Source organism: Paralichthys olivaceus, chromosome 10, assembly GCF_024713975.1.
Source record: "Paralichthys olivaceus isolate ysfri-2021 chromosome 10, ASM2471397v2, whole genome shotgun sequence".
Classification (NCBI taxonomy): Eukaryota; Metazoa; Chordata; class Actinopteri; order Pleuronectiformes; family Paralichthyidae; genus Paralichthys; species Paralichthys olivaceus.
The window spans coordinates 15,316,214-15,329,529 of record NC_091102.1 but is presented as its reverse complement, the minus strand read 5'-3'; the positions used below and the strand labels follow the sequence as shown (position 1 = coordinate 15,329,529).

Below are 13,316 nucleotides of genomic sequence, written 5' to 3'. Positions count from 1 at the left end.
CTTCATTTACAAAAACACAAACACAGCAAGCACTCTGCAAATAACACATTTTATCATCCTCCAGGTAGAAAGTTATTCAGTGCTGACATAAGCATTTAAAAAAATCAGTTGATGAAATTAATAAATTGTGTCATGGAATAAAAAAGGGAGTTTCAGGAAATGTTGTGAAGGACATTTTTAAAATTTGAAAATAATATATTTAGACTGTTGACATTTGTTTACTCATAACACATGTAAGCACTACATAGAGCTTTACGTTTAAACAGAGTAGTCATACAAATAGATACTATTAGTACTTTTTTTTTAAAGAAACATTCATGGTGTTTCTAGCATGCACAGGTACTAGGCTACTTCACATTGAAGTTTAAGGCCTGCAACAATAAGTGTGATGAATACTCCGTTAGGTGGACTAGATTGAGATCACCGCATCCACGACACGTCCGTCACAAACCTTTCAGTCGTTCATTTGTTCATTGTTTTGATGTGATCTGGGAGAAGATAAAGAACAGAACAATTACATTGTCTTTATGGAGCCTGGTTGTGTTAAGCTTCATGAACTGAAAAAACACATCTGATCTTTATTTAAGCTTTTATTTCATAGGACACTGCAGGGAATGGAAAAATCGGGTGCCTGATTAACCATGTGCTAAATTTGAGTGGGCTGTGTTTTAAGTAACATCAGCACATCTACATTCAAATTTGACAAAAGTAAAAAAGTATGCCACAGCATATACAACACATAGACCTCATATGGATGGGATTTTTCAATCGGAGGTTGAGTGATTTAAAAATTTGACAATTTTTCCTCTTCAGTTCAGTATGATTTTGGGACCTCATATGTTTTAAATCCTATCCAGAAGGATGCTGATATACAATCTACCACCACAATCACTTCACATGTTGACTCCATACAGCACCACGGTACTTACTGTGCAATTTGCTCTACAAGTATGAGAAGAGAAGACACATCTTAATAAGGGTTCAGACAGCATTTGAACATTGATATTGAAATTCTGAGATCTTGTTTCTCTTGAGACCAAAGCATGACAGTTTGATTAATCAGCCGTGTTACCTTGCAGCCAGTCCAGCCCTTCCTGGAGGCCCTCTCCCTTGATAGCGTTGCTGGCACTGGAAAAAAAAAAAGATGTCAAGGAGCTAATCTCTTCGTGGCACATGTTCACTTTCTCATGACATTTCTTGGATCCTGGATGTTTAAAGCTTTCTAGCTCTTAATCCATCTGCCTCCCAGCTGGCTAATGAGTAAACAGGGTGGAAAACACATGCACACAAAAGAGAGCTTCTCTTTTGAATAACTGCATGTTGCTCCCAATAATGTTTAACCTGTGAGCAGTAGACAGAAATAGTAAACAGACAAGGAAACAGAAGCAGAAAAAGACCAGAGTAAATATACCAGGTCACTTTATTGTCTCTGTTTAAGACTTTAAGCTGAGGAAGCACAAAATGTTGCTGATGGAAATTTACCAAATTCAGACAACTAAATCCACCTAAAAACCTTCCTGGAGCTTTGGACTGACAGTGTGCAGCCTATTTAGACATATTTGACAGATGTATTACCAGATGTGCCAGGGTTTGTCCTGGATGTTCTCCAATGACAACATCTGTGAGACCTTGACAGAAGACATGGCGTCCCGCAGGTCCGTCTTGTTAGCAAAGAACAATACTGGTATCTTTTTGCTGCGAATATCTGGGTGATAAGAAAAACATGTTGACGACTGAGATCATAGCTAAGAGAAAAGATAGAAATAATTAAATGATGTTAACACTGATAATTGTTAGTTTTGGACTAAAGTTTCAAGATAGCTACATTAAAATGTGTATTTGGTCTCAAAGAATGTAAATGTAAATTCTGGCAGTGTTTAATAATGATTTACAATAGAGAACTAAAACTAGCACTCGATACTCATTGTATTGTTTTGCTTAAAGAAATGAACTATATATACATGTAAATACATATATATAATAATATCTCCATTACTTCACAGATAAACCCTAAACCATGCTAGGTATTTTTCTATATTCCAACATATATTTTAGTAAACAGTATCATTCAGTAAGCATATCAGGCTGAATAAACTGGAAACTGTATCCACAATGTGCTTTTTTCAGTCATCGCAGCAGAATTCATGTATTTTGTACCCTCGTGGTTAAGAAGAGTATCCAGCTCCTCTCTGGCAACGACCATCCTCAGTGTGTCTCCGCTGTCGATGACAAAGATGATGGCGTGACTTTCTCTGAGGGGGACAGGAGCACAGACGTTACAACCGAAACACAATCCTGTTATGTATTTGATATTTAATGAATGATGGGCACTTTGTGTGTTTCATACTTGTAGTAATGCTCCCACAGGTTTCTGTATCTGCTCTGCCCGGACATATCAAACACTGTGAACGACAGGCTGCATGCAGAGGGAGGGAGGGAGGGAGGGAGGGAGATCAGTTCAGGGCGATGCTTACGGCCCCATCAGTCATTTAAAACATTATTTATGAAAAAAATACATTTTAATGTTGGATTTTACCTTGAACTCTTGAACTTTTCAATGTTGAAGCCAATTGTTGGGACTATTTCTTGTGCCTGCGTCTGCATGCGCCCACACACACACACACACACACAAAAACAGACAAGTAATGGCGATAGTACGTCAACAAGTACATGGTATGAGGAGAGTATGATATGGGCTTTACCTGACTAACATGTTTCCACTCCTCTGACAATGGGCCTACATGATTCGAACGCTGCAAACAAGCAATCAGTGAATGATTGCAGTGAAATGAAGAAGATTGTGACAGGCCTTCTCATTGTGTTAAAAAGATTTGTGTGTGTAAAACAGGTCTGTGCTCTCACATGTCAGGACTACATAAAGAAAAGCCTCTCGGTTAACTCACAATGTAGCCCTGTGTCGTGCACTTACATTAGCCGGCTTCAGTTGGTTGATGATGGTGGTTTTTCCGCTGTTGTCCAGCCCCAAACACAAAACGTTGACCTCTTTCTTCTTTAGGCCGAGCCAGCCTGACAGTTTATCCAGCAGCCCCATTACACTCTGTTATTACCCCTTCACCATTTAAACTTTAACACACATAACCCCATAGGTGGTCCAATCGCTGGTAATTATGAGCCCGACATTTGCAAAATCTCTTGAAAGCAAAAAATTGAAAATATCCGTGGAATAGCGTGTCCACACTGAGAATTGTGTCACACACCGAGATGCCGCCTGGGCCTTCCAGCTTGTGACAGGTAATCCTATTAGGGAGCGAATTAAGCTGTTGTGAACCGCCCGGTGACATGATCATGGTGTATGGAGCTTCCCAGCCCCCCCCCCTCCAATCCTGACGCATTTGATTTATTACTTTAAAGCACAATTCCTCTCAGAGGGGGCCCCTCTTATATCGGCCCCTCAATCCATAGGATACAGGTAGTGTTGTAGTGAATTAAAACAAGCAGCAACATTCCAGAATACATTTACAAATGTCAAAAGCAGAAAAGGGGTCATGGTCACAATAAACTCACAACAACATAGTAATCAACTGTAATAGAAAATGTGTGTTTTTTGCAAATTGAGCTAAGACATCTGTCTTTGAATGAAATATCTGAAGTTGATATTGCATCATAATGTGAAGAATTTAATTTTGAACTCATCACGTGGCAGCTCTGGAGATACTCACTGGTCCAACAGCGCCATCTATTGGTTATTAATTACATGTGCTTATGTAACTTTCCTGTTGACGAATGAGACAGAATGAACTAAATGTCTTGCACAGTGAGAATTGAAAGTGATGTGATATAAATGAGTGTAATTGGTGCTTAGACCCTTTGTGATGTCATCAAAGATGACAGGGGGCATGGCTGTATACTAGAGGAAACCTGCCGGGTTCTAGATACTGGTGGTGGTTGATGGGATCTAGAAACTGTGGAGGATCTGAATGAGGTGAGGGTGACCAGGGTGAATCACTGAAATGACAGCTGATGGAGATCATGGCAAAATCTGATTGGATGATCGTACTCATTCAAGAGTCAGCTGATTAGAAGAGGTGGGGAGGGTGAAAGAGATGTGAATGAATGAGACATAAAGAAAGTCTCCCTGATTGAGCTTCATTTCAAACACAGTTCAATTAACGTAACAATAATATTGTTTATACTTAGTTTTTTCAAATCTTTGTGAAAAAATTCAAAAAACTTGTTTTAAAAAGTGCCATGTGAAAATATTTCCATATACAGAGTGGACATCTGCCAACAGGCGGAGGGGGGTTGGGCCCTGGTTGCAGCGTTGACTCTGTCCCTGTTTCACAGCCTGAGAGATAGAAGATAGTATTTCTTCCACTGAATCAATGTCGCTTTCGATTGTCTTTGCAGTCCCCAGATAAAAAAAACAGAAAATCGAAACCAAATTAAATGAGCAGTCAACCACCAGAACTGTTCATCTTTATTTGCAAATAAATATTCGCTGTAACTGCCTCTTACAGTGTGCAAGATCTACAACATCTCTTTGGAAATCATAGAAAAATAAAATACAAGAATTATAAGTTTACTTGTACTTTGTACAAAAGAATGTTCTAACATTGCTCAGCAGTAGAACATGCTAAACAAACAGCATCTGATATTCTCCGTTATTCTGTAGAGGGGGCGGTGACGGTGGGCGTGGTGTGTACAAATATGTCCACGTGTTCGGATGTGTGCATGTGCACCATTCCTGCTGCTGACGGCCTGGATGGATGAGGGACTGTGGCACAGATCTCCAGATCCACTTTGCCTTTGACTTGAATCACCCAGTTTGTCTTAGAAACCACAGCGGCCGCTCTCTTTAATATGGATAACAACTCAAACTAATGGCTAGGTCCTTTGACTGCACTGAAACTTATGGTCTACTCTAAAGCGTTTCTGTCTTGCGAACTGTAAGGCATTCAGTGTGTGTATGTTAATGTGTGTGTGTGTGTGTGTGTGTGTGTGTTACAGTGGATGTTAGAATGACACATGAAGAGTTGTGATGCTGCTGTTTTATGCTTATTCTGTCTCTTCCTTCCTGGAAGTCCTTTAATCTGACAATTTCTTCCTAATCACCACAAACAAATGATGCTGTCTTCCCTCGATGCTTTTGACCAATCAGGTTTTAGTTTCCTCTGATATTCTGCTTTCTGTTCACCATTGATTTAGATGACGAAGAAATAAAAAAGATTTCAATGGCAGAAACATCTGAATACATCTGACATCATCTACTGCAGATTTCCACTTCCACTAAGACTACACTTATTCTACACTGATTTTCCTCAGACTGCCACAGACGTCAAGACCTTTAACACAACCACAACGTAAGGGCGGACGTCACGTTCCCTCGAATCCATCCGCCAGCTTTTACACATCAGATGGATCAACCCGCTCTGACATCTTGGTTCAACCTAGTCCTGGAAGCGTGAAAAGATAAATGTGCATGAAAGGAAATCCTGAAAAACCATCTAAGTACATGTTACTTTTCCAGAAGACACCTCCTGACCTGTACAGTATCTAAGATCCGTGAACATTCATATGTTAAGACAGTGGAGATGTGTGTACTTTCAGGCAACGTATAACATTCACAATCCAAAGAGAGAGAAAAGAGAAAAAATTAGGCTGATCACACAACTGTGAGAACTGCAAAAAAATATTGAATTGTATGGTTGTTCATCTGAAGGCAACGGATCCGGTTCTGCAAGCTTATAAGCGTGTGGCGGTAAAAACAGGTGGACGGCGAGGTCGCGTGAGCCTCGTGTTTGTTTATATGTCAACATGAGTTGTCTCATTGCACTGTTCATATCTCGCTGAGATACTGAGGTGACTGCATAACACTGTATTGCTGACTTGGATTAAAAAAATATTAAATAAATAATTCTTTAAAATAATATCCAGATTTACTAGGGCTTTCACATACAGGACTGCACATATATAGATATTAGGTTATGATAATAATTATCGATTAATTGTCTATACACTTTTTAAACATTCAAGAAATCTCCATAACTTGCTTCTCTCTTCAAGTATTAGCGTACGATATTCTCTGGGGAGAGGATGAACGAATAATAAATAAATTGTGATAAATCTTTAAACTCCAAAATATAAGATACTGAGGGTAAATTTTTTTTTTTCAAAAGACAAAACGTTTCAATTGCACACCTGATAGCAGCTACAAGAGCACGAAACTCAGAGCAAGAAAAGAAGAAATAAAAGTCAGTAAAATTCAGTAGAATGTTTGCAAATCTACATCTCTAGATATTGTTGCTCCACACAAAGTACTGCTGCTGCAACAAGGCATTACATTCCCCTAAGTGAGGGCCTGGGTCAGTCTGTAGAGTCTGTCAGGCTGTATTAGTCTGGCACACCGGGACCAGGTTTACTGGGAGAGGGGTGTGTAGTAGAAAAAGAGTCTGGTACTACTGGACGTGAGGGAGACCACGGGGGCTGTCTGCTGCGCTAAGTCTGTCCAATGACCTCCTGTATGAGGGGGTTGAGACTCAGGCACAGGCTGGAGACTGTCTCTACTACGGTCTAGACTTCACTTCCGTCTGGTCCACCTGTCCATCCGTCCCAGCTTGTGTTCATGGTTGTCCTCATACATGGAAACCTTTCTCCTGTTCGTGCAGCAGCTGAAGGCGAAGCGTCTGTAAGCTGCTGATGATCCGCCTCTGGTGGCCGATCAGGTCCACGCCTATACGCCTCACATCTCTAGGTCGAGAGGGGAAACACAAACACAGACGGGCACAAAACACTTTAACTATATCTGGGAGGACAATGAGCATATCAATTTCGTGACACTTTGTGCAGATCCTCTGAGTGACGGTACACTCTGATTCATCACCGTCACTGATACAAGAGATTGTGATTGAGGAGAAACAGAATCATCTCCTTTTATTTATACTTCTCTCATTTTTCTATCTTAAAGATATTTTTAGATTTCAACATTATGCATGCAGTTTATTTGATTTACAATCTGATATAGAAAATGTTCATTTCACAACCTCAGGGCTGCACCAACCAATCAAAACAATGATCAGATTGTATTTGTTCTGTTTTTTTACTTTCATTTATATTCTACAGATTTTGACTTATGCTTTTGTCTTCATTATTGATCAGGTATTTATCTATTCAACTGAGATTTGGCATCTGTCCTCCAACTTCACACACAGTCTTTGATTATGACATTGTGCACAGTATAAAGCTGTGACTCAATTCTCATACTTTTATATTCACACTTTTCAGTATCCACGTGGTGCATTTAAAAAGGACAAAAAGATGAGTTTGAAACATTGGATGCTTCTTGACCAGCAACTGTCGCCAACTTTGCTGCGGCAGAAGTGGGGGGACCACAAATATATGTTAAAACCATGACTGTATATAAAAATGGACGACATGACAGCTCCCCGAATGTGAAGCCAAATAATTTCTAATTTGATAATTTAGTTGCAATCATCACTGCAGGTGAGTGAACATCAGCTCTCTCAGAGTCTGATTTTAAACAACGCTAACCCATTGGAATTCACGCACTACACCAGTGAGTATACTGTGTGCACAGTGTTCTACAGATTGGAACTCAGAACTCACACAGAGCTGCTCAAGTGATGAAAACATTAACGAAATATAACTGAAGCATCTGAATAATTAAAGGGCTGCTTCAGTGATTGAATCATACACTTCAGATTATAAACATACCCACAACTCCTCTACATACCATCTTTCAGTACACCCTCCTTACACCCTGACTTTGAAACAAGCTTCTTGTTATAAATATGACATCTTGAATCTCTTGACGTCAAGGTTTATTTTTTTAAACTTTTGAAGGCTCCTCTTCTGGAGCCAAAGGTTCATCCACTCGCTGAATATAGTGCTGATAATGACTCATCTGAACGTCATCAAATAATGGTTATGTGTAGACATCTCCACTCACTCAATACTCATCCTGGCCACAGAATCCAATGTGTTGTAGCCTGCCGCCATGAAATTGCTATTGTACTGACTCATCTTGATGGAGTCCAGCCAGTCACTGACGGAGATGAACATCGGGTAGTCCATTTCCTCCCCCGGAGACTCTGGTAGACTGGTGCAGAAAAAAAAAAAAAAAGTAAGATTGTGCTTTTATTACTAAAGCGTCTCAGAGTTGGATAAGTGGTGTGATTGGCTATGTTCTCAGAGTGAGACATAATTTTTAGGCGTAGGAGTTAAAGCATTTATTAAACCTCTTAACCAACAAAAGTCATCTGATTGTCTCACTCAAATCAACCTACACTGAATTCACAGGGATAGAACCAAACACTCAGTGCTGTACCTCTGAATGTCCTCCACCAGCGGCAGCAGGCTGCTGGGGTTGCGGATCAGTTTATCCAAGAAGGACACAACGTCGATAAACTTGGGCCGATGATTCCTCTCCTTCTGCCAGCAGTGCAGCATCAGCTGGTGCAGCGCCACAGGGCAGCCCATCGGCGCCGGCAGCCGGTAGCCCTCTTCAATGGACAGGATCACCTGCAGAAACAGTTGGATGTTATGAACGGTGAAGTCCAAAATGTTGACAGATTGAGAATTGGTTGAGATATCTACTCAGTGTCATAATCAGTCGTCTCAGAGGCAGTTTAAAAAGCTGTGTCATCGCTCTAGCAGAGCAGACAAACACAATAAACCCACTGACTAACACAGGACTGTTTGGTATTATCTGGATTTGCATTTGAGATCTGGATTGCATTTACAAAGCTTTACAGTGCTGAGCCAGAGCTACACAAATCATTTTTGCTACTTCAGCATCAAAATGTTACAAATGGTGAAAATAAAGTTTGGACAATTAAGATTTATAATATGTTTTCCACATGTGCTGAGGCAATGTTCAGCCGTTTCCTCTGCTTTCACAGTGCCATTGTGGGGCTGAACATATGCTCAGAGATGTTCACAATGGAAATGCAATTCTCTTTGAATGTTCGATTTCCAGTTTAGAACGAATATGTTTAAACTTGATATACAACTTGTGTTTGAACTTTGAATGTTCGTATATAAAGATGGCTGATATGACAGCTCCCCAAAAGTAAAAGCCAAAGCATCTTGATCCCCATCTAGTGGCTGGCTCCAGTACAGGTCAGAAATCCTGCATCATCCATGATAGTGGATGAGACATTGACAGATCACAAAGTCAAAGTACATGTTGAATACATTTTTCCCTAAGTTTTCCCTACAACACAGAGTTTGTATCCAGAATATTTTGGTTTCATTTCAGGATAGTGGGAGGAAGTGAAGACAGGCTGTCCATCTTTATATACAGTCTATGGTCTGGATTATCAATCAGTTTGCAAGCCTGAATCTGAGCTGATATGTATAAGCCTCCATACAGTACATCCCCACGGAGTCACACCTGTGGTTCCATGTGAGAGTAGAGCTCCATGTTTCTTTGTAGGGTGCAGTGGTAAGTGGCTGTCCAGGATGAAATAGCGTTAGGTCGGTTTTGCAGCTTGGCCGGCCTTTTGCTATGGAAAGAGCATCTAAGCAATTTCCAAATCCTCCCCAAACCCTGGGACCTTAGTGCGTGTGTGTGTGCGTGTGTGTAGATGTGCACGAGTCTGTGTGTGAGGGGTTGAAGGGATTACGGTGGAGCTTTCACATTCAGCGGAGAGAGGGATGGATCTGATTCCTCCATGGCCCCCTCCAATCCCTGACCACAGCTCACGGATCAGCGGGTTGCTCAGCCACACTGAATCCTCAGCTTTAAACTCCCCCCTCTACTGGACCGCAGTCCTCTGAACCTCTGACCTTTACCTCTCTCTCCCGTTCCCTCTCGCTCATCTTTTTCATCCTTCTGGTGGATCTCTGTTCCTAACCTGCTCTCTCTCAGAGGAGGGGTTTTTGATGTGAGAAAACAGGGATCAGAATAAAGGGCAACAATCTTAACAGAAAAAAAAGAAAAGGATTTTACTCAGCGGAGCAGGGCGTAAAGTGAGAAGTCAATCCTGAGGCAGGTTGTAGTGTTGATGTAAGAGAAGGTGTGTGGGCAATATTTACAGTTGGGGCCCAACAACGTAGTCAATAAAATGAAGCCTTGTGCAAGTTCAAACAGGACACGTCTAGTCTAACACTATGGCTGTTATCCCATAAATGACACACACCACTCACAGCCACCCTCACATGAAGGCAGCCCATTTAAATATGACGCCCTCCTCACTGATCCCTGCTACTCTATTGCTGCCTCACACAGCTGCAGCATCCATCACCCCCAGCCTCCACCTTACACTTAAGAGACTAAACCAGGATCAATTTCTCAATGTCTTGCTTTGGGCTTACTTTTATATTGTGCCCCCATCTTTAGTTTAACAATATACTTGACTAATCCACGGTACATTTTCCAAGTGGAGCCACGGGCAACAAACTGTATTTCCAGTTGTTGCAATAAATGGTGCTCTGGACTAAATGTTTAATTATATTTCTAAACTATAGTTGTATCCCTTCACCAGCCAGTGCAGTTTCCGTCTACATAAACACCAAATTCGGGTAATCTTTGAGTCTTAGAGAATGTTTGTGCCATATGCAATGAAATTGGATATTGCTGATATATCACATTCACAACAGTGTGATGTCACATGACCTTGACCTTTGAATATCAAAATCGAATCAGGTCATCCTTGAGTCCAGGTGAATGTTTGCAACACATTTGAAGAATTTCCCTTCAGGCGATGTTGAGATATCTCGTTCACAAAACATATCGAAAATATCAAAGCACAAAAAAAAAAGCCTACATGCCAGCAACAGGTTGTGGAGGAATTAAACACAACATTAACTAAAACAGCTTGAGGACGTATCTCTCACCGATGATGCTTTGATGTACAATGTCATGCAAATCATCCCTGTTTCATTTATCTTCAAATATTTAGATAAGCACTTATTTGCCTGAGCATCATGTACTTAGAACAAATTGGATGCATTATAGAGAAATTGGTCTTCAATAGGTGTTAGGGTTAGTTACAGTAACACACTGACTGTCATACACACACTGAACTTTCCTTTGAGGTTGCTTGATATTTTTAGATTGAATACAAAGTGAACTCTTCATAGATAAAACAAAAACAAATTTAATATTCTCCACTGGAAATTGCAAACCTGAGAGATTAGAAAAGGGCCATAAACTACAAATATGAAATACACGCTAAATAGATTGACTGGATTGATTGAATATGATTTATGCATGAAAAATAAACAAAGACTTTGCTGATGCTATCGTGTCGACCTTTATTCTGATGAAATTCAACTTGGATCCTTTATACTTGTTGCTTCTCCTATCTGTGTTAACCAGGGTTCTTGTTATGTACTTTATCGTTCCCGCTGCAATGTCATAAAGTTGCAAACATATGACTGAGAAGAATGCTTTTAATTTGAAACAACAGATACAGAACCATTCTTCCCTTCAGACCATCTATGAAGGTTCTGTGGTCAGACTCGCACACAGGATCCTTAACGACCCGTCACACATCCTGTTCTCTGAATTTCAGTGTTTACCTTCAGGCAGTTATTGATCTTATAAGTGTAAGATCATCCGCCCTGAGCAGCCATGTATCTCAATAACCTTTATACTTTGTCTGGCACATTTTACACTCAGGGTCTATTTTTTCATCTTTTATGCATTATATCCTATTACTGTTTTAAGGACAGATGCATTTTCAACTCACTTTTATTCTGCTTTATTATTCTGAGTCTTACACAATATGTCCTTACTGTATTTTGTTGTTTGTGACACAATGTACTGTTCTGCAGCTGCTGTAGCACTTTGACCCAAGAAAAATGTCCCCATGGGGACAATACATTATATTTCATTTCATTTCATTTCATGGGGGACGATTGGTTGCAAAGTTGAACTGAACAAAACAGAAACCCAAGGGGAATCCAAGAATGAAAACAGACAAACAGACAGAGGAGTGGAGGCACAGAGACTGAATACACCAGGGATGCAGGGATAACTGAACTCAGGTGAAACACATTGGGGAGTGCAGATAATCACAAGGACAAGAAACAGGACAAAGACAGAAAGTAAAGTAAGAGACTCATGGAAAATGGCTTCAAAATAAAACAGGAAACCATGAACTCAAAGTGCAAACAAAGGCAAATCGGGTCCAAACAGGACAAAGTTAAATTAATTGTATCTCATATGACACGACTCTAGAATGGGCCGCACTCATGATTACCACAATACTCACGTCCTGGTTGGACATCTCCCAATATGGCCGTTCCCCATACGACATCACTTCCCACATGACGATCCCGTAACTCCACGCGTCACTGGCAGAGGAGAATTTCCTGTATGAGATGGCCTCAGGTGCCGTCCATCGGATTGGAATCTTACCACCCTGTTCTCACACACACAATGTAAAAGACAGACACATACAAATATGAATACACCCTCGTGGATTCACACATACATCCATCACCTTGAAGAGTAAACCCCCCTTAGCATCGAGTAAATAATTCTGATATTATTTCTGCATCTCAGTGGCTTCAGTACAAATATATTTTTCCAGCAGAGTTGAGACTGAAGCATGTTGTTGTTAGAGAGCTGAAGTGCATGTGGAGCCATTTTAAATACAGACTAATATGTTAAAAATCTGCAAATACATTCAGAATAACATCACAAATATTTTTGAGCTTTATTATCACATGAAGCTTTTTGAAAGCAGAAACGATCACTTTTGAAGTCAAAGTCAAAATATGTATTCATGTTGTGATGTGTGTATTTGTGAAAATGTTTTGCGGCTGGAAGAACACCTTTGTGATTTCCCAAAATTACCAATAAAAACATTGCACACAAGTCGCTGTAAATCAAATTTTCCATTAGTAGAGGATGTTATGCACAGGTCTCATTTCTCTCCATAGAAAAGACATAAAAGTTAAATATTTATAATAAAGACAGATGCATCACTTAGCTTATGTGTGAAAAAAATGCTTTTTCAAAGACCTTCCCACACTGACAAGATTTAGATTCAGGAAAAGCAATGAGCTGGCTTTAGAGAATATAAATGAGAGGCTACGATAAATGAACAGTAGCCAAAAACAATTTATATCAGTTTTCATCAAACTTGGCTCTGAGGCCTCAGAGATTCTTTTCTTCAACACAATTGACCCACTATTACCAACAACAATCCATGATCCCCTCAGTTCCCACAGGTCTAACGTTGTCAAAGTCACATTTGTGCATCAAATAGGCTCCACAACATCTGCACTGAATGTTCTTACATGAAATTTAATATTATAAAATAGGGGGTGAAAAAGCCCCCTCAGCACCTTTACTTCTAGTGTACTTGTCTGTGCTTACAACT

At 40.2% G+C, this 13,316-nt stretch overlaps 2 protein-coding genes across 5 annotated transcripts in view; both read right to left on the bottom strand.

Moving 5' to 3' along the window:
• Positions 1-30: 30 nt before the first annotated feature.
• LOC109631127 (ADP-ribosylation factor-like protein 6) lies at positions 31-3,257 on the bottom strand. 4 transcript variants are annotated; one of them, XM_069533117.1, is made up of 9 exons: positions 2,930-3,257; positions 2,703-2,753; positions 2,537-2,598; positions 2,348-2,416; positions 2,158-2,252; positions 1,576-1,705; positions 1,073-1,128; positions 930-942; positions 31-488 (listed from the first exon to the last, which is right to left on the bottom strand). In XM_069533117.1, exons 1-9 carry the CDS (start codon positions 3,050-3,052, stop codon positions 455-457), a joined length of 633 nt encoding a protein of 210 aa, XP_069389218.1. In that variant the 5' UTR covers positions 3,053-3,257; the 3' UTR covers positions 31-454. The 4 variants fall into 4 exon arrangements, with proteins under 4 accessions (XP_069389218.1, XP_019945282.1, XP_069389219.1 ...); XM_020089723.2 differs by lacking the exon at positions 930-942; XM_069533118.1 differs by lacking the exon at positions 2,703-2,753.
• A 1,166-nt stretch (positions 3,258-4,423) lies between these two features.
• The window catches only part of LOC109631390 (ephrin type-A receptor 6), a 158,965-nt gene continuing 150,072 nt past the window's right edge, over positions 4,424-13,316 (bottom strand). The window contains exons 14-17 of the mRNA XM_069533114.1: positions 12,201-12,350; positions 8,306-8,499; positions 7,928-8,077; positions 4,424-6,708 (exon numbers count right to left, since the gene is read on the bottom strand). Of these exons, the coding sequence (XP_069389215.1) occupies positions 6,594-6,708; positions 7,928-8,077; positions 8,306-8,499; positions 12,201-12,350 (609 nt within the window). The 3' untranslated portion in view covers positions 4,424-6,593. The remainder of the gene's footprint in view (positions 6,709-7,927; positions 8,078-8,305; positions 8,500-12,200; positions 12,351-13,316) is intronic.

Excerpts from the sequence above, each read along its gene's own strand:
- LOC109631127 (XM_069533117.1), bottom strand. The coding sequence starts at position 3,052 with ATGGGGCTGCTGGATAAACTGTCAGGCTGGCTCGGCCTAAAGAAGAAA. Across the intron at positions 2,754-2,929 it reads ACCAACTGAAGCCGGCTAAT|CGTTCGAATCATGTAGGCCC; the intron begins GTAAGTGCACGA and ends GCTTGTTTGCAG. Across the intron at positions 2,417-2,536 it reads GAAAAGTTCAAGAGTTCAAG|CCTGTCGTTCACAGTGTTTG; the intron begins GTAAAATCCAAC and ends CTCTGCATGCAG.